The sequence below is a fragment of the Phascolarctos cinereus genome, unplaced genomic scaffold (genome assembly GCF_003287225.1).
Source record: "Phascolarctos cinereus isolate Bilbo 61053 unplaced genomic scaffold, phaCin_HiC Scaffold_3;HRSCAF=262, whole genome shotgun sequence".
NCBI classification, from domain to species: Eukaryota; Metazoa; Chordata; class Mammalia; order Diprotodontia; family Phascolarctidae; genus Phascolarctos; species Phascolarctos cinereus.
In genome coordinates, this window is record NW_027555736.1 from 244465883 (window position 1) to 244486938 (window position 21056).

The 21056-nt window shown below is 39.4% G+C and overlaps 2 protein-coding genes across 5 annotated transcripts in view; both read left to right on the plus strand.

Annotated features, from left to right (window-relative positions):
- Positions 1–4552, plus strand: part of MTHFD1 (methylenetetrahydrofolate dehydrogenase, cyclohydrolase and formyltetrahydrofolate synthetase 1) — a 72457-nt gene extending 67905 nt beyond the window's left edge. For all 4 annotated transcript variants that reach the window (XM_021004676.2, XM_021004677.2, XM_021004678.2 and 1 more), the window contains 2 exons: positions 4165–4258; positions 4387–4552. In XM_021004676.2, the coding sequence (XP_020860335.1) occupies positions 4165–4254 (90 nt within the window). In that variant the 3' untranslated portion in view covers positions 4255–4258; positions 4387–4552. The remainder of the gene's footprint in view (positions 1–4164; positions 4259–4386) is intronic.
- A 5166-nt stretch (positions 4553–9718) lies between these two features.
- AKAP5 (A-kinase anchoring protein 5) lies at positions 9719–15206 on the plus strand. The gene is made up of 2 exons (XM_021004842.2): positions 9719–10014; positions 13301–15206. The coding sequence occupies exon 2, from the start codon at positions 13624–13626 to the stop codon at positions 14968–14970; it is 1347 nt and encodes a 448-aa protein (XP_020860501.1). The 5' UTR covers positions 9719–10014; positions 13301–13623; the 3' UTR covers positions 14971–15206.
- Positions 15207–21056: the final 5850 nt, after the last annotated feature.

The following is a 21056-nucleotide window of genomic DNA, read 5'->3' on the forward strand; positions in this document are numbered from 1 at the left end:
TGTCCTTGTTGAAATGTAGGTACCCCAGGAGGGATAAGGCATTAAATTAGTTACTTATATTTTAGTGTGTTTGTCTTCTTGGTTCTTTCTAACTTGGAAGCAGTTGAGAACTTTTTATAAAGGGAGTTAGGGGTTGAGGGGAAAGAGGGTGCTTAATACACAGTCCTGATTCACAATTGTGCCTGAAGCTAACTTGGTTTAAATTGCTGTTTCTGTGTGCCATGTCTGATGTCTCACAGTTGAACATACTGCCTTTGGGTACCACACAGCATGCATTCAGTTCTTTTACACATTTATAAAGCACATTGTACAAAAAAGTTGACATATTTAAGTCAACTTAAATTATACAAGTGAAAGGTAAGAAGTTCTGTTTTAGAAGACAAATTAACTTTTAAATGGAAGAGATGACTGAATTTTTTTCATTGGCATATCCTGACAGTGTTGATGCCTCTCCTGGAATTAACAAGCTTAACCCCCATCTTAATGGCTTGAGCCAGTTAATTGTATTAACAAATGAAGGTGATTTTAAATGGACATTTTAAAATAAAATTTAATCATATTTTAGTTGCTCACATTCATTTCTGAATATATCCCTCCTCCCCACCACCCAGTAAGCTATTCTTTGCAGCAAAAAAGGTTTTAAGGGGGGGTGGGGAAAGCAGTTCATTAAAACGAACCAAATATTAACCGTTTCTGATGGTATATGCTGTTCTTTACTTCTGCAATGAAATGAAAGAGGTACATTTTCTCAACTCTTCTCCTGGGCCAAACTTGGTCATTATAATTATACAGCATTCAATTTTGTGAATTATTCTTTCCATTTATATTGTGATCATTTTATATATTGTTTTTCTGCTTCATCTTACTTCCTTCTTCAGTTCATACAAGGTTTCCCTTGATTCTGTGAAAAATCTTTATATTTGACGTTTCCTGTGGTACAATAAATAGAATTTCATTACATTCATGTACTACAATTTGTTTAGCCATTCTCCAGTCGATAGGCACTCTTTTGTTTCCAGGTCTCTGCTACTATTAGTGTTATGCGTATTTTGGTATATATGGGAAATTTCTTTCTCCCTTGACCTTGGGATACATGCCTAGCAGTGGGATCTTTGGATCAAAGGGTATGAATATTTTAGTTGTTTTTTTACCTAATCCCAAATTGCTTCAAATTAGCATCTTTTAAAATAAGAATATTAAATAGCAGGCACCCTCAATAATATATTTTATTTTTCCTTTTCAAGTAACTCAGGTTAGTAGCTATGAAACTATTGCAACTATATTATTTTGCATTGTTAGAGATAAGATATAAATATTAATGGAGAATTAAAGATAAAGACATAAAATAAAAGAAGTTTAAACCAGTAAAAATAGCCTTCTGCCAGATGGGAAAGAGTAACAACAGCCTGCGCAACCCCTTGCTTCAGATTTACCATTTGCCCTATATGTCTAAGTCAGTAGAGCTGTAGCAACAAATACACTTTAAAACTTTAAGTGAGTAGTGACTATAACTGACTATAAACTTTTCATCTGCTTGGACACACACAGAGTTAGCAGTAATTTTGTTTCCAAAATTCACATGTGTACAATATTTAGCAACAACTCAGAGAATTCCATTATGGAATTACCTGTCACCTAGGAACACTTCGTGAAGATATCAAGTAACAGACTTCCCAGAAAGGCTTCTTCCAGCCATTGTGGTTCCATCAGAACTCCTGTCCTTTATTCTTCAGATTGACTACTTTTTACCAGAGGGATGTCTTGGGTACCTCACAAAGTCCTGTGGATTGTTTTAACATTTATACTGTTATATGTTTTGACATTTATATGAGCTGTTCTCTTTCAGTTTTACTTTTGTAACATCTTTGTGTCTTTCCTGTCTTTATATAATTGCTGATCTTTACAGCTTTATTTTCTGATTGGTGCTGTTTTCCCCCTTTCACCTTAAACTCCAGCTTCATATCATTTTAACTTCTGGTCATAACATTTGGCACCAGATGCTAACTTTGGAGGACTCTTGGGTTCCTAGATTGTGTTTCAGGAATTGCTGATTAGTATAGCTGATCCCATTGGATCCCAGTTAGTTCAAATAATGAATCCCATGGAGCGGTCTCATCATTTGAATTTGCACTGCATATTTCCATTGGGTTGGAACCAATTGCCATATTTTACTTAATTATATCTTGGAGTAGTACAAATTCCAGTAACGTGACCACCTCCCAGGATTCATTATCAGCAGTAATCGGGACCTAGCTGTGCTTAGAAATGTCAACATTAGATGATAGTTTTTAAATTGCATTGTATTATAGAAGATCATTCAACTTTAAGTATATTTTCCCACTTGTCAGTTTTAAGAAATTCCTCTTCAAATGTCTTGTTTTCAAATCTGTATTTAAAGTAGCACTTGCATATTTTGTCATTATACAAAAAATTATAAAAATCAAAATGTACTGTGTAGAAGTTGGATTTGCCAAGCTTCTTTGATTTTCACTTAACCTGATTTCCCTGCCTATCCAACCAAAAAAAGGTATTATTATTATTAAATGGAAATAAAAGCAAAGCCTCAATGCTTTAATAATGTATTTATGGTATGGCATCTCTTCACTTTAAACTAGTAAGATCATTGACAGTAAAACTATATGTTCTGTTAAAAAAAAAAGGCTTTTGCTCAAATACACATAAGTCTTGAAGAATTATTGCCAAGGTATATATTCAGTTTTGGAAGTAAATTAGAAAATCTGCCTACTGAGACTAATCCATTCTTCAAAAAAAAAAAAAGGAGGGAACAAAAAAACCTTTTACCCTTCTCATTCCACTTTGTTTAAACTAAGTAAGACAATTGAATCCTTTTCAGACTTTGCTTATTCAACTCTTGTTGAGCCGATATCTTTGTTCACTTCCATGCTAGAAACCATTACACGGAACAGTTTCATGAATCCAGTTCTTTAATTTTGTTGAAAACCTGAAAGGCAGTCTTACTTACAGGTCTAATGCTGATTGGGTTAATTATAAGAATTACAAATTTATATAGGGTGGAGGGCTTTCAGTGTTTTTTCCTTTTAAGTGATAGGAGGCAGAAATGGCAAAGATAAAAGATAGTTGTAGTTGATGTTGATGGCATTTCTGGAAGACACACGTGACATACTCTTAGCCTATGATCCGACCATTCTCAAAAACAAGTTGGAATAATCCAGAAAAAAGTGACTAAAATATCCATCCCCAGAGATTCCCCCGGTGGGCATATACACCAGGGAAGTCAAAGGCCAAAAGAAAGGTCCCCTACATACCAAAATATTCCCAACTGTAGGTCTTGTGGTCAAAAAGACCTGGAAATTAAAAACTGTATTCGTTGATTGAGGAATGGCTAGATACTGGGGTAGTACATGGATGTAAGGGAACATTATTGTGGCATAGGAAGTGACAGATATGAGAAACATGGAAAAACACAAATGAACCAGTGCAGAACAAAGTAAACAAAAGCAGGAAAGCAGTATATACAATGAGTACAACTGTGTAAATGGAAAGAACAGTAAAATGAAATTGGATTTTATGACCAAGCTTGGATCCAGAGAAGAGATAAAATGTACTTTCCTCCTTTCTTTGGTGAGGGAATAGGGGACTATTAGTATGGAATGTGTTGGTTGGTTTTGCTGAACTGTTTTTGTTGTTGTTCTTCATCTTTGTTACAAGAAAAGGCTTGCAAGGTGTAGGGGTAGATGGGGGAATATATTCAGAAATTAATGTTCTGTAAAGGCAAAAGGCATTACTAAAATACTCAAATATAAAGCAAAAAGCCAGTCTGGTGTTATAAAAAGAACATTGCACTAAAAGTAAAGAAACCAGAATCACAGCCCTGGCTCTTACTAACTGGTTATGAAACCCTCCAGTTTCCTCACTTAAAAAATGAGGGCATTGGACTTGATGAACTTGAAGGTCATTTCCAGTTCTAATATTCGTAATTCTATGATGTAGACTTTTTAAGTGGTATGATATCTAATGGCTTCTTAGGGGAAGTTCCATAACTAGTTATGTCTGCTCCCTTGACTGACAATGAGAAAAATCACCATATGACTTTGTGCCTTGGTTCTGCTCTATATGAGGAAGGTAAAGGCAGGGTTGTTAAGGTTAGATTGCTCATTTTTGCAATTCTGCCTTGTTCCTTAGATGAGTACAATGCCTGGCCTCCCGACGAGGCCCTGTTTTTATGACATTGACTTGGATCCTGTATCGGAACAAGTGAATGGATTGTTCTGAATTGGTAAGTTATACTCAAAGAGGAGTCCTCCATTTTTATGAAGGTTCTTGAACATTAAAGATTTCTTATTGTGATGTTCGGCAACAATGAATAATGATTATTATTAGTTTAATTTCTCTTTTCCTCTACAGATTAGGTGTATCTTCCAGGAGCTACATTGGAAGTTTACCCAGAAACCTGCATTTGTAGTGCCTGACTTAATATTAATTATCATGTATAGATTTGCTTAAATCATGGAAGTGTCTTTATCAGTCCTTATGAAATGCAATTAAATAAAATAATTTTAATATCTTTAAAGTTGTTATTACTTATTTTTGTCTCATAACCAAAATATTAAAATTAGAAAGGACCTTTGAGATCATCTGACCCAACTCCCTCATTTTACAAATGAGAAAACTGAGGCTTCAAGAGAAGACGTGGCTTGTCCACGATCATACATAGAGTTAGGGTCAAAGCCATCACTAGAACTTGGGTCTCCTGAGTCCAGGATTCTTTCCACCATACCACGCATTGCCAGAGAAACTCTTGACGCCCATAATTTATCTGCAGCTTCTCATCTCTCTCAAAATAAATGACACTGAAGTTATCAGGGTCAGAAACATTGTAGAAGAGATGCCCAAATAGCCTCAGATCTGCAGAATAACTTTTTATATTTTTGGTGAGGCAGTCAGGGATTTAACCCGTTGCTCTGGGGTCACCCAACTAGTAAATGTTATGTGTCTCAGACTGGTCCTAACTCCAAGGCTAGGGCTCTATCCACTGTAACACCCAGGTGCCCTGTAACACTTTTAATACATAATAAAAATCTAATAAGAGATAGCATTTATATAGCACTTTACATGTGACCTCATTTGATCCTCATAACCATCTTGGGAGGTAGGTGCTATTATTTATCCTTATTTTACAGATGAGGACACCTGCCAGGTCACAGAGTTAATAAGCGTCTGAGGCAAGATTCAAACTCAGGTCTTCCTTACTCCTGACTTGAAGTCCAGTACTCTCTGCATTCACCACCTAGCTGCCAGTTCATGTCACAGAAGCTCGTAGGTAACCCCAAACATGGGGAATGCCAAAAAACATTTGGATTTCACCTCGAACACAAAGTATGCAGGCTTTTGCTATGAGTGTTGCCATTGATGACATTTGCCTCAAAAAGCACTAATAACACGATGCTTTCTGAGTAGTTATACGCTTAGTAAAGAATAATAACAATAGCTAGTATTTATATAAATTCTTAAATTTGTCTAATTCAGAGGTACAGCCTAGCTCCCTTCCTCTCATTTCCATGAGGGCTGTGCTGAGGCTTTGATTTGTTGTGCCTGCCCAAATACGTTGCTGCCCCCAAGACTCTGTGGATTGGATTCTCTAGTATCCTATATTTCGCCTCCCTTTCACCGCCAGACTTGTAGGAAAAGCTGTCTACGTTCAGTGCCCTCTCTTTTCTGGATTATCATCCATTCTTCTTTCCCCTGTCATTAAAACCCAAGGCTCTATACTGGACCTTCGTCTCCACATTCTCTCTCAGTGACCTGATCGACTCCCATGGGTTCAATTATGACTGCAAATTATGAATATTCAATCCTCTTCCTAAATTCTGTTTTTGCATCACCAACTGCCTGACTAGGTTAGGCCTCTCAAACTCAACATGTCCAATAAATGTTTCCCCTAGTTCTCCAAACTTCCCTATTTCAGTTGAGGGCATCGTTATTCTTCCAATCATACAGGTTCACAACCTTGGAGCCATCTTCTATATGATGCCAACTTGAACCTTACTTTAGACCCTCTTTGTCAGTTCTACTTCCATCACATCTCATGTGACACCACTCCACTCACATGCCCACTGCCTCTTCTGAGACCCTTCACCTCTTAGACTACTGCCAAATCCTCACGGGTGCCCCTGCGTCTTCTCTTTCCAAATCATTTTCCACACAACAGCCAAACACAGGTCTAAAGCTGCCTAAGCCTCAGCAGGTTTCTTCTTGCTTTTAGGATAAAATGCAACCTCTTGTGTTTTACATAACCCTTCATAATCTGGCCCTAGCTTACCCTTTCCAGACTTAGTACACCTCACTCCCCTTCATTCACACTCCAGGGGCAGCTAGGTGGCACAGTGGATAGAGCAGTAGCCCTAGAGTCAGGGAGACTTCTGAGTTCATATTCAGTCTTGGACACTTGCCACTTACTAGCTGTGTGACCCTGGGCAAGTCACTTAACCCCATTGCCTAGCCTCCCCCCCTACAAAACAAAAATACAAAAAACACACTCCAAGCCAGTGAAGTTGGCGTAGATGTTTCACTCACAGGATAGTCCATTTCATGTCTCTGCCTTTTTACAGGCTGCCCTCCCTCCCTGGAATTCATCCCTCCTCACCTTCTTGTTCAGTTGTTTCAGTCGTATCTGACTCTTCATGACCCCATTTGGGGTTTTCTTGGCAAAGATACTGGAGTGTTTTGCCATTTCCTGTTCTAGCTCATTTTACAGATGAGGAACTGAGGTAATCAGAATTAAGTGACTTGCTCAGGGTCACACAGCTAGTCTGAGGCCGGATTTGAACTCAGGAAGATGAGTCTTCCTGCCCCTGGGCCTGGCACTCTTATCTACTTTGCCACCTAGCTGCCCCACGTCTTAGAAATACCTAATTTCCTTCAAAGCTCATCTCAAGCCTCACCTCCTAGATGAGGCCTTTTTGACCATCATCCTCCCCACCCTGCTATCCTTCATCATACTTCATTTCTTTTGCATATACTTAACGTTTCATCCTCATCCCCTAAACGGAGTGTAAATTTCTTCAGGGCAGGGGCTGCTTAATTTTCTTTTGTAGTCCCAGTGCTTTGGCACAGTACCTGGTACACAGGCATTTAAGAAATGCTTGTTGGTTGATAGACTAATTGACTGAAAGCAGATAGAAATCGTGAATTGCACCCAGAATTCATTAGATCAGGGTATATTACATTTGAGAAATTGTAGGGTGCACTTAATGGCCGTAAGCTTCTTCCTGAAATAGGCCTTTTAAAATTAATATCTTCTAGTGATTCTATATGCCTATGAGTCATAATATACCACAGTCTTTGAAGAATTAGTTGCAAGCCAACCCGAGTGTAATGGAGAGGTACGTGGTGAGCATGAGTGGGCAGCAACATGGTGCTAATGAAAAATTGCAAGCTAAAAGAAACATCAAGGATAGCTCCTTGGAGATATGTGAAAATTATGAGAAAAAGGCAAGAAAGTCACGTAATAAGAACTCAGTATAACCCGTGGACGGTGCTCGTATTCTCTTGTTCGTGCTCTACCCTTCCCCCATGAAGGATTTATAGAATGACATGGACACTAGCTGTACGGATGACAGCGTGGATGATTTGCCATCCGCGCTGTTGGAAAAAAATATTCATTTGGATGAAATCATAGATCATCCAAGAAAAGAGTAAGAAAATGCAGTGGGGAACTATTGCTTGTAAGTCAGAGTATTAAAGTTAACTGTGTCGGCCCTTCAGCTACCTCATTTGAAGATTATTAGTTTCATTGCCTTGTGCAGAATGTGGGAAAGTCCTGTCCTTGGCACAGGTTGTCTGAAAGGGTGGGTACCATTCCAAGCCCTAAATCCCAGATGAAAATTTAGTGCAAGGCCAGTTCTCTTGGAGGAAAGGATGATAAAGCCAGGGGTACCATCCCATGCAGCGACAGAGGAAAAAGATTCCAGGAATTTGCTTGGAGGCCCATAGGGGAGGGGAGCAGGCTGCAGAGATGTTCACCTGGGATACAGCCAAAAGGCAGGAAATCTTGACCTGGTAGCATCCTATTTTAATTACTCTTACTAACTAGACAAGAAAGGCAAGCAAGAACTGTCAGCAACCCCTAAATTTCAGATGGCCCTGGGGGAAAGCCTCAGCTGCTTTCCCTAATTACAGTTCTGGGCCTGTTTTCTTCCCCGTTCCACTCAGTAGAGTATCCTTAGCTTTCTTAACAAAGCCATAGGATGCCTCTAGGACAGGTGCTGTGTCTCATACCTTCTTGAATCTCAGAGCCCAACACAGAAGATGCCCTCCTTGCAGAATAGCTTAGCAAGGGTTTGTAGTTCCCATTTTGCTAAATGATAATCAGGATGGGACTTGGATGAGGAGTTGGGAATGGATGGCCCGTGAAATCTACGGATGACCCTTTAGACTGTGTTTCTTGTCCGCAGTCCAGTGGATCTTATATAAAACAAAAATGGGAATTGATGCTTTCAGCCCCAGGGCGCTTCAGCTTTTCAAGAAGCTATCACACAGCACTTGGTGTAGTGGGAAGAAAGATGCTTTCAGAGTCAGAAGATAGGGGTTTCGGTAGCAATTCTGACAGTAAATGCAATCCAGCCAATCTGGTCTTCCTTCTGCTTCTTGCTCATAACATTCCATCTCCTCCCTCAGCCCCTTTGCGTTGACCATGCTGCGTATCTAAAAGATGCTTCCTCCTTACCTGTCTCTGTCTTTAAAACTCAGCTCAGGCACTGTCTTCTGCATAAAACCTTTCCTGACAGCTGACTGCTACTGCCTCACCTCCCAAACTACTTGGTATTTAGTGACTTGGAATATATTTGTGCTTATGCTGTACATATAAAAAAAATGACTTGCTCATTGAAAGTAGGGAATGTTTCCTTCTTTATACTTGTATCTACATCGCCTAGAACAGTACCTGGTACGTAACAAATGCTTACTGGTCGTTGACTGGCTGCTTGGTTGGTTAAGTGACAGCAGAAGAATATGGCACGCATGGATTCTCTGTTGCCTACAACTACCTTCCTGATTATATTAGTACAGACCACTTTCCTGCTGAGCTCTCAGGGGCTCTCTATTTCTTGCCAAGTCACATGCTCTTGCGGCATGTTAAGTGCCAGGCGCCTGTACAAATCCATCATCCAGTTTTATCTCACCTTCCTGCCACATCTTTCCTTCGTCTTCATCTCACCTTATCTTTTTCCCCCTCCCTTAGAGAGCCTATATGGAAAGGAGCAATAAATTCAGCCTCCCAGAAGGGTCTTTTCCATTTCTTTGTTTTGAGGGGCGTTCTCATGTTCTCATGGAGGCTCTCTTTCCACGCCCCTTCTCTAGTGTCCGCTGTCTCCCCTGTAGATGACTTGAATGTCAGTCTCACTAGTCTGAGGTGACTTCTTAGTGCAGGGGAGAAGTCTCGGCCCCTCGTCATCCCCAGCCTCATCCTTACCTCCATCCCCATCCCCATCCTCAACCCCATCACCACCAGCGCTCCCTTGACTCCCCCTCTGCCGGAGCTGATCCTAGCCCCCGAAAAAAGGGCTCTCCCACCCTCTGCCGTCCTTCCCTCCTTGTCTCCTTCCTTCTCTCCCTCCCTCGTCCTACCCTCCTGCTGCAAGCCCTGCCGCCTCTACACTTGAGGCTGCCGCCCCCTCCAATTGGGCAGGCTCCCCATCTATTGGAGCTGCCTCCTGCCAGTCTGCCTGGGCTAGCTCCGCGGCAGCGAGCTGGGGAAGGGGCGTAACCCGTTTTCGAGCTGCACATCTGTCCAGGGCTGCAGTACGGTGGTGGGTTCAGCTTCCCGCTCCCACTGGAAAGGCGTCTGTAGCCTTGGGAAAGGCAAAAGGGGTGAGCCCCGGGGTGTTTCTCCGGGTACTCTCAAGTGCAGCTCTCCAGGATCCAGGAGTTTGAAGTGGCAGCAGAAAATCTGGATTCAAAGACGGCGTGTGCCCACCGTGCGCTGGCCGGGCTCTGAAACGTGAGTTTCCAAGGACCATGACCACCCTTGAGTAGGTAAGTAAGGAGCTGAGGGCACCAAAGGTTTCAGGGGCGGGTGGCAAAGAATACATGTGACGGTCTTCCTGTGGGAGATAGAGTGGGTGGGGAGTTCTACTTCCCAGGCTATATAGAGTTAATGAGGGAGATGGTGAAATATCCTTAGAGAGGCCCCCCTCTATGGGTAAGGGTAAATGCCCTCCTACCCAGTAGGAATTTTGCCCCTAGAAAAGACCCCAGATTGTTGGACCTGCCTCCATTTTATCACAGCTTTGTAGAATCTTTGTCTGTTTGATTGGGATTCCCTCTACCACAATCCTCTTTTTGGAAAATATGTGACATTGTCACTGTAGCTAGTTTGCAGGGCAATGCTTGATCAGCTGTGTTGTACTGCATCTCATTTTTAAAAGTGTATTCTATTTTGTACACTCATGTTCAGGTGGAGTTGACTGGAACTGAGAAAATTATAATTACATCATTAGATAGAAATTCATTTTGATCAGAATTCTTTAGTAGCATCGGAAGAGAACACCTGTTACTGTGCATTGTAATATGTTTTTTGTGTTTGTTGGATGGAGTTTTAGGCCCTCTGTTCTGACTTTGGAAGGACCAAGGTGAAGTCCCTTCCGGTTCTAAATCTGTGATCCTATAATGCTTCATATTTTTCTTTCCACAAGGTTAATTGTAATTTGCCTTTTAATAGTGCTTTCACTATTTTTTCCCTATGGATCAGTGAGGTTCTATCTTTAAAAAAAAAAAGAAAGAAAGAAAGAAAAAGAAAAACAGATTCTTCACCATCTTCACCCTCTTTGTTTGAAGGAAGTAAGGGATGGGGGGGAGGTGAAGCAGGGAAACTTTGTGCAGGTGTGAACACATTTTCTTCCAGAGAGTAAATGGAAAACAAAGCTCCCATAAGAAACAATGTGATAGAGTGGTTATAGCACTGGGCTGAGAGTCAGGTGATTTCCTGGCTGTGTATCACACTGGCTCTGTGACTTTACACAAGCTGTAGAATCACAGAGCTAGAGTAGAAGGGGATCTCAGATACCAGTCTAAGGTTGAATAGGTGGTGTCGAGAGTAGGATTTGAACTCAAGTCTTCTGACCCTAAGTCTCTTTTCATTAGACCATGCTTTCACCTGTGAAATGATCTAAATGACCTCCAACGTCACTTGCCAGTTCAGATAGTTAATGGTTTCACAAAAAGCTGCTGATAAACTGATTATTTGAAGAAAAAAGAAAGAGAGAAATGACAGCCAGTAGGCTAACCAGAATGAATGGTAAGAAAGCCAGGAAGCTATAGGATCTCTTCATGCTGAGACATCTTTCTGAACCTTGTAACTGGTTTCTGATTAATGCAGTGCTACAGGCAGCACACTGTACAAGGAAAAGGGGGATTGCTTACTGTGTCAGTGGGAAGATACAGCTTGCAAGGTTATTGCCTTTCTGTAAAGAAGATTTTCAAAAATAATTTAAATAGCAGGTAAAGAAAGGAACAGTGTGTGATCTAGTGGAAAGCATACTCAAGTTTGGATCGACGGTACCGGGGTTTGATCTCCTCTCAGCCTCCCTTGATGTGTATCCCATGTGTATCTTGGCTCTGTATCGTTGTTTGCATGCTGTCTCTCCTAAAAGACTGAGCTTCTTGAGAAGCTGGCACTGGGTTTGGGCGTCTTTGGCTGTTGGTTTTCGTCCTTGTTGTTCGGTATCGTTAGCACTTAGCACGCTGCCTGTCACAAAGTGGGCACTTAACAAATGTCTGCCGACTGCCTTTGTGACCGGGGACAAGACAGACAATCGGAGCCTTAGTCTCCTACTCTGTCAAACGGGAGGGTTGGAGCAGATAATCGCTAACAACCCCTCCAGCTCCAAATCCATGATCACGTAAGACTTCTTTTAAAATTTCTTAAAAATCATGAACTTACTAACTGGATAGGACTGAACCTGTGATTTCAGTGATAAAAGGAACTCCTGGATGGGGAAAGTCTACGGTGCAGGTGGCACCTTTTCTGCAAATTATGAGGTTGTTTAGCACAATGGTCTCTTGACTTCTATGCTCACACACCTCTACCGGCAAAACCTTTTTGATCATGCAGTATGTGTATGTTTACTTATTTGTAAATTATATACATGTATTACCATAGTGATAGGACAGCTAGGTAGCACAGCGGATGGTGCTGGGCTTGGAACTAGAAAGACCCATCTTTCTGAGTTCAAATTTTGATGAACGTTTTGCACACTTTCTCTCTTTACTTGTGTCACACTATTCTCATGGAGTGGAATCACTCTTAAATGTTCTGTTTCTAGTGCATTATTTCAGCGGGCGGCTTTCAAGTGAGCATCAGAATTGAACTTTAAAATGCTAATAATAAAATAGGAAGAAAAAAAAACAATGAAGAACCAACCCATTTATACCCAGAAAGAGGTGGTCCAAAATAACCTGCTTTTAAAAAACGTACTTCCCTCACCATTGACAGCTATTTTATGATTACTCTATAATGGAGGTAGCCCCAAGCAAGCATGTAAGATTTATACTAACAGGGCTACTACAGATTAATGAGGGACAACTCAGGAAAACTCATCTTCTTGAGTTCAAATCTGGCCTCAGGCACTTACTAACGTGTGACCCTAGGCAAGCCACTTAACCCTGTTTGCCTCAGTTTCCTCATCTGTGAAAGGAGCTAGAAAAGGAAATGGCAAACCACTCCAGTATTTTTGCCAAGAAAACCCCAAATGGGGTCACAAAGAGTCAGAAATGACCAAACAACAAAAACAGATTAATTCTTCAAAACAGGTCATTTTGCCCAGAACCTACTTAGAATTTCATTATGTTCTTTATGGTAGAAAAGTTTGATTTTTCTATATATACACACTCAAAACCAAGCAGGAGTAGAGAATTAGGAGAAAGGGAAGAATTCTAATTTCCTTTAAAAATAGTCCTTTTTTTTTCACAGAGAAAAATAAGGCCTTTATAATCTCCATTAGGGAACACACATTTCATAAGGAAATGAGTCTGAGTGCCATCTTTTCTATATGTCTATCAGCATCCACCTCATGAAAATTAAATAATTAGAATAATGCCACTATACATCACTAAATTTTGTATAACATATTAAAAGGAAGGAATTTTTTTTTAAAGAACAGGGAAAAACTTTTTGTTCATGGCAAAAAGGGACAATTTGTTTTTATTTTTCCATCACTGCCATCAGCTTTCACAATAGAACCATATGGTAGAAATAGAGCTATTTAACAGAAGCATCTACAGAAAACAGTGAAATGAAATACTACTTTCTCTTCCTTTTCAGGCTGATCATACCAGTACAGAAGAGAGCTCTTTAAAAAAAAGAAAGAAAGAAACAAAGAAGCCCAACTAGAAAGGTCTTGCTTTCATGGAGAAAGTAGAACTACCAACAAAAGAGGACCTGGACTTTTTTTACCCAGAAAGAACCACTAAAAACATCTGTGTGGAAACAAGCCCACGTCTACTCATAAAAGGGATAAAATAAAAAACGAACAAAAGAATCCCCTGCCCTTTGGGATGATATTTGTATCAATATTTTCCCCATAAAAGGCTATAAAAGAAGAGCAAATATTGTTTTCTAGAGACTGAAAGAGTGTGTTGCAAAAAATGGAATCAACGGTGGCGGAAATTCAGGTAGAAAGCAAGGATGAGAAGGAGTCTATAGAGATAAGTCCTCAGCATGAGGAGCAGGTTGAAAAAGCATCCATGATTTGTTTTAAAAGAAGAAAGAAATCAGCCAAAGCTTTGAAGTCAAAGAATTGTTCCGAAAAAGCACTCCGTCACACTGGTCCGTGTGGCGCCAAGGATCCCACAGAAGTGGAAGCTTCAGATCAGTTTCAGTCACCAGGGGGGACATGGGCAGCAATCAGACGCTTGGTCACTCGTCGGAAAAGGTCAAAATCTTCAAAGAAAGAAGTCCCCTTAGATGCTAAAGCACAACCTACAGAAAACACTTATGACACCAAACTTGCTAAGAAAACGGCTCGATCCAGGATTAAAATCCCCTGCATAAAACTCTCGAGAAGCAAGAAAAAATGCAGCCATTCCCAAATTATTGAAGAATCTGAATGCAATATGAAAGTAAAGGAAGTTACAGACAGTTTAGGTACAGAGATTCAGAGTCCTCAGGATGCTCCAGCTGTAAAGGATAAATTAATTGCAGACGTAAGTGGTGGTAGCTCCCAGGCAGATAGTGTAAGCGTGCCACAAGTTAGTCACATCAGCTCTTCTGGGGAGAACGTGGCTTCCATAGAACTTGGCGTTGATACAGAATCTTGTGCCATTCAAACAGCAGCGTTAATCCTTGAAAAAGGTATTGAGGAGACAGAAGAGAAACAGGTTGTAAACCTCCATCGAGGAAGCCTCCCTGAGATTTCAGAAATGGGACACCAGCTACCTAAGGAGAATACGGAGGTTGGTAGCGTTGTGGCACCCAATGAAACCCCCACTGAGGCACCTGCAACCCCAGAGACACAGATCACAGAAGAAACATTGAAGGATGTCACAGAACAGAAGCCAAAAGAGAAAGAACATGAAGATGGAGTGACTGCTTCAGAAAAGAACAAGTCAAAAGACACCATATTGTGCTTCAGGAAATCCGCTTTTGAAGAAAATACAGGAGGTCCGAAGATGCCCCCATTAGAAGAAAGCAGAAGGATGGAACCGATTGCTATTATTGTCACAGACACTGAAGTCAGCGAATTTGACGTAAAGAAATCCAAAAATGTCCCTAAGAAATTCTTCATATCGGTGGAAAATCAGCAAAGTGAGCCATTTTCTAATGCTGTGTCATCCAAAGGGGTTAATGGTTTTGAGGGCAGAACTTCTGAACAGTATGAGAAGCTTTTAATAGAAACTGCTTCCTCGCTTGTCAAGAATGCCATTCAGTTGTCTATAGAACAACTGGTGAATGAAATGGATTCTGATGATAACAAAAGAAACAATCTTATATAAAAGACCAGAATTTCAGCTCATGTTTTCTTTTAATGGAAACCTAATGAAGAATTATTTTACATTTTATGACATCTTTAATTCAGAAAAATCATTATGGATATTTACAGTCTCCAAAACTCAACAACACCAACTCCTGTCGAGTTTGAGATGAGAATCTGGCCCAGAAACGTACTATATTGCTCCTTAATGTCCTTTTGATGACAGAACCTTATTTCATAAAGCAATTTAGCTCTGCATATATATTAAGCCTGCATTTGGTTTCAACCCCCCCTTTTTTTTTTTTTTACAATGCAATTTTTTTGTTTTAGTTGTGGACAAGGTGAGCTAATTTTGTAGATGTGTGAATTATTGTGGTTGAGTAGCTAGCCAATGGTCTTACCTCAGAAATATGATGCATTGCTTTATCTTAATTTCAGTGGCATATGTGTATGTTCACAAAATGCATATTTTAATTAGGAAGAAGTGGTTTTCTGTTCTTGATTCTTCTAAGCTATTTGCAAAAATTGCATTAAAATGCCTTCAGATAGTCAGTGAATAGCTTGGCAGTTATAAATGCTTACCTTGACTTCTCCCTTCTTCCTCCTCTATACAATTACATTGATACTCTTGTTCCTACTTTTTCACGAGACATCCTTGAAGGAGGGAATAGGGAGAAAAGTGAAGCGTCTCTACTTATTAGGCCATGGCTCTTCCTTAGGTCATGGTGCTAAATGAAACCCATTCTTTCAAGAAATCACCCTGGAATTAGCCATTTGCGGTTCCCCGTCGTTCTAGCAAGTAGGTGGCCTCAAAGGATAGCAAGCTCAAAGAAAGATAGCCTGGCAGCTTAAAACCCTCTGAAGAGCTCAAACATTTTCATTTTGGGAAAGTGTCAGTCAAATTTGGCCAAAATACCAAGTTATTTATTATCTCCTTTATTAAGATATGTGTGATGTTTCCAAAAAATAATTTTTACTTTAAACAAATCAGCTCTGTGATGAAGAAAGATGGATAGAGCATTTTCCATATTCTATTCAGAGAAGGGTTTTTTTTTCCTTTCAGATTTTAGCTACACCAATTATAGAAGAGATCTGTATAACAAATTAAAAGGAATTTTGTTTTCTTAAAGAAAAGAGAAAAATAAACACATTACTACCTTTTGTCATTGCAAGAGTTGAACCAAATAATAGATATGACTGGCACAATTTAGACAATCTCGAAAGGAAAGGTGAGCCACTATTATTCAGAAATAATTTAGGATAGGGTCCTTGTTAGCTGCATTAAGAAGGGGGATGAGGAACTCATGATTTCTGGTGTTGTTGGTGATTGCCTTTCTAGCTCAGAGGGAGTCATTTTGCTGCCTCAGGCTCTCATCAGAACAAAGGCCCACAATGTTTCACAAGACTACCTCACAGGTCAGTTGTTTGGGTCCTAGAGCTTAATTGTGGCAAGCTCCAAATGGGGTATTCCTGAAGGTAACAAAAAGCTTTGACCAGATATGTAAGGTATCTGCAGTTACAGAGAATTTCACATCAGGCAAAAATCAATTAGTTAACCAGACAATTAGAAATGCTTTCCTGTGTGAATTCTTATATTTTATGGGTCACATACAGTGCATATTACTAGCTTGGCATACAAAATCCTTCTTGTTCCATTCTGTATACACATTCTCAGCAGAGAAAATTCTTCACCCTGAAATGGGAAAATTAAATCAAATGACAGATGTGTCATGGGAATTTTTACTCCAATATAAAAGTGCAAAGTTGCCCCCCAGATTTATATGTCCTTTGTGCTTCCAAATCTGGAAACAAAATACCAGCAATTTCTCATGCAGTCAAATATATCATTCACAGTTGTCTTCAGGATATATCTTTTAGGAAACATGAGGAAAGAACCCAAAATCAAATTTTTTTAATTGTATAAACTTTACTTTTAAAAAAAATGACTTTGGTCAATTACCTTGATCACAGTATATCTCTAATTCACTCTATGTGGTGCTAACAGATTTGGATTTGTTTTTATAACTACCAGCAAATACCATGCCATATTTATGAAATAAAGAATTAAAAAACCCTTATGTACATCCTTATGTACTTTAGTTTCATGACAGATACAGTATCCATCTATTGCAAATGCCTTTGTGCCAGTGGACTTATTTTAATTTTAAGTAATCATTCATAGCAGATGAAAGAGCTTTTACTAAACACTGAAAGTGTTTTGAAAGAGGTGCCATACAATTAAGCGAGCAAAATTTACAATATAAATTTTATGTTGTACCAATAGCATATGAAAATAGCACTATCACTAAATGCAGAAAATGACTTTTTTAAACTAGCACTGTCAATTGCTATTGGTTTTTATTAGCATATTATATTGGATTATTTTTACAATGAGATATATCTTTGGTTGCTTGCATACTAAACTTAATGTTGTTTCATTATCCTATTATAAGTGATCAGCTAATTAAATTAAATAGGACTCCAGCCATAAAAATTAGTCCAAATGTAATTGATTGATTCTATTCAGTTATAGGCTAAATTTTGACATGTCTTCCAATGAGTTGTCTAAATAATTTCATTATGCAGGAATCTAGGGCTATCAGTTGAGGCTTAGAAATATTTATGTCAAAGATTTCCTGCAGTAATAATGTTTTAGGGGCAGCTACATAGTGCAATGGATAGAGCATCAGCCCTAAAGTCAGGAGAACTTGAGTTCCAATCCAGCCTCAGACACATAACACTTACTAGCTGTGTGACCCTGGGCAAGTCACCAAATTGGGGCAACCCCAATTGCTTCACCAAAAAAAAAATTAATAATGTTTTAAATTAGTTGACTTTAAATATATTAAACCAATTAAAAGAAACAAAATTTTTAAAATTCTAATCCTAATTCATTTGTTAATATTATTGAAACAATCAATAGGTAACCTAAGGCTTCAAATATGCACCCATAGGCTACGATTCTGAGTCTCACTTAAATCTCAAAATTTTGTTAGCTACAGTGGATTATTGGCTCAAAAAAAAAATCTTACCCTGGTTTCCTTGGTTCTTGTTACAGTCTCTTGAATATCAAAATTCCCCTCTGTTTTATGCACATTATTCACTTAGCATTTTCTCTGAGCTCTTAACAAGGTATAAAAATAGTACGCAGTAACATTTAAGTAAAGGTGACAGGAAACAAAAGAACCTTCAAACAGAAAGTGTTCTCTGGCACCACCGCCCCCTCTTCAAAGAATAATAAGCATATGGCAGAAATTTATGCCTGTGTGATATGGGCTCAAGAGAGCTACACGCACATTCTCTTTTGAGATGATCACCAACTTACGTCAACTACATTAATTAAGTCTACTTAATAGAGTTGGAGGAGTTTTCTAATTAGTTGACATAGATGCCCTGTGAATTGTACTGGTAAATAGGGTTTTTGTCTTCTCTAGGCTACCAAGTGCAATTCAGTGTTAATCTGAAACAGTTTGCTTTAACTTTTTTTTCCCTTTCCCCCTTTGTAACAATTCAGGACTCACTGCCTTTGTAAATCAGTTTAAGACCTGTTTTTCCTAGGGACCAAAGTAGACTGCCCTTGACAATATTTCATTACCTGATTTCATCTTCCCAATTACTTAGGTGTTATCTGTAGTATTCTAACCCTCTAGAACAGGGACTCTTAACTTGGAGTGGATGAACTTTAAAAAAAAAACTGTTGTGATAATTATCTCAACATAATTGATTTACTTTATAATCCTTTGTATTTTCTTATGCATTTAAAAACATTATTCTAAGAAGGGGTCCATAGGCTTTACCAGATTTACTAAAGTAGTCCATGTTACAAAAAAGATTAAGAATCTCCTTAGAGAAACTTAAGTTTTATTTTGTAGTGCAATTCCATTTTAATGTGTAAGATGGGTTTTGAAGACGGCATTTGATTCTGCAGTTGATTGTGTACTTTTCTTTTTTTTTTGTATTTCCATATAGAGGGCTTTAAATTAATTTTTTAAAACTACCTGGTCATATTACAGACATTTTGTGAGAGCCCACACAGACAGAAGCTCTTCATCCCACATTTGGCGGGCCTGGCTTCTGACTCTTAAGAGAAAACCTAAACTTTCAAGGAATCCCTACACATTCAATTGTGATTCTGCCATATAACAACAGAATGCCTAGAATCACTTCATTCTAGAGCAAATTCTGGGCACACCTTAGTTTGATTTCCAGGCTCTGAATCTCAGATTTTTTTTTAAACTAAAGTTTTTAAGAACATAAAAAGAGGATTGTATATAAAACCATGAATCTCTCTTCCATACTGCTTGCCCTTTTAAAAGCATATAAAAAATTCAACACATTACTTTCAAAGCTGTCCTGATCGTGTGTTCCATCTGAACATCCTTCTGTTGTCTTCTATGAATAATTTCTGTGGCCCCCTTTTATGGGCATATCATGATTGGTAGACCTCCTCTGTTACCCAAATCCTTCCCAATTAAAAACAGGAGGAAAAAAGAAATCACGTAACAAATCTACAGTCAAGCAAAATAATTCCAAAAGTGGATGTCTCTATTCCCTGAGTCCATCACCCCTTTGCCAGGAGGTAAGAGATACACTTTGTTTGGTCCTTTGGTTAATCATTGCTTTGATCAAAGTTCTTAAATTTTTCAAAGTTGTTTTTTTTTTAACAGTGTTGTTATACAAAGCGTCTCCTTGATTCTGCTCACTTCATGCTGTATCAGTTCACACATCTTTCTAGGATTCTCTGAAATCATCTTTCATCATTTCTTACAGCTATATTCAATGTAATTTAATTACATTCATATACCATAATTTGTTCAACCATTCCCCAGTTGATAGGCACTCCTTCAATTTCCAATTCTTTTTTTTTCCTTCAATATTTCCCTCCTTTTATGATCCACCCTCCAAAGGTGAGGTTTGTTTTGCTTTAACTATTCTTTCCCTGGTATTATCCTCCCTCTTAACCCTACCTTTCCTATCCTCATCAGTTCCCTTGTTTAGTTTAATGTATTTATACACCAAACTCTGTGTGTGTGTGTGTGTGTGTGTGTGTGTGTGTGTGTGTGTGTGTGAGAGAGAGAGAGAGAGAGAGAGAGGGAAGGAGAGAGGGAGGGAGGGAGAGAGAGAGAGAGAGAGAGAGAGAGAGAGAGAGAGAGAGAGAGAGACAGAGAGAGAGACAGAGAGAGAGACAGAGAGAGAGACAGAGAGAGAGACAGAGAGACAGAGAGAGAGAGAGAGAGAGACAGAGAGAGAGACAGAGAGAGAGACAGAGAGAGAGACAGAGAGACAGAGAGACAGAGAGAGAGACAGAGAGAGAGAGAGGAGACAGAGAGACAGAGAGAGAGACAGAGAGACAGAGAGAGAGACAGAGAGACAGAGAGAGAGAGACAGAGAGAGAGAGAGAGACACAGAGAGAGAGAGAGACAGAGAGAGAGAACAGAGAGAGAGAGAGAAGAGAGAGACAGAGAGAGAGACAGAGAGAGACAGAGAGACAGAGAGAGAGACAGAGAGACAGAGAGAGAGAGAGAGACAGAGAGACAGAGAGAGAGACAGAGAGAGAGAGAGAGAGAGACAGAGAGAGAGAGAGACAGAGACAGAGAGACAGAGAGAGACAGAGAGAGAGACAGAGAGAGAGAGAGAGAGAGAGAGAGAGAGAGAGAGAGAGAGAGAGAGAGAGAGAGAGAGAGAGAGAGATCCTTTGGTTCAAATAAGAGTGAAATTCACTGATACCTGCTCACCCCACCCTTTTCTCCATGTTTGTTTACTCTCCTTATGCCTCTTCAATTAGGAGATAAAGCAAATTCCAACCGTTTTTTTCTTTCTTTTTATATTAGTGTATTCCTGACTCTCTCTTTTCTTTCCTTTCTTAAAACTCTCAGAATACAACCAATCTATCCCCTGGGACCTCTGATGGTGTTAACTCTGCCAACAGCTTTTAAGGACATTTAAGATCTGAAAAAACACTTGTTTCTTCTTCCCCACTTGAATATTAGTGCTGTATCATAATATACCCCCCTCCAATGGCTCAAATACATTGACCTTTCTAGGCTTTTCTTTGCTCATGTGTTAGCATTTCCAAGTTCCTACTCAGCTCTGGTGTCATAAGGAAGG

Coding starts and splice junctions, on each gene's coding strand:
- AKAP5 (XM_021004842.2), top strand. CDS start 13,624: ATGGAATCAACGGTGGCGGAAATTCAGGTAGAAAGCAAGGATGAGAAG.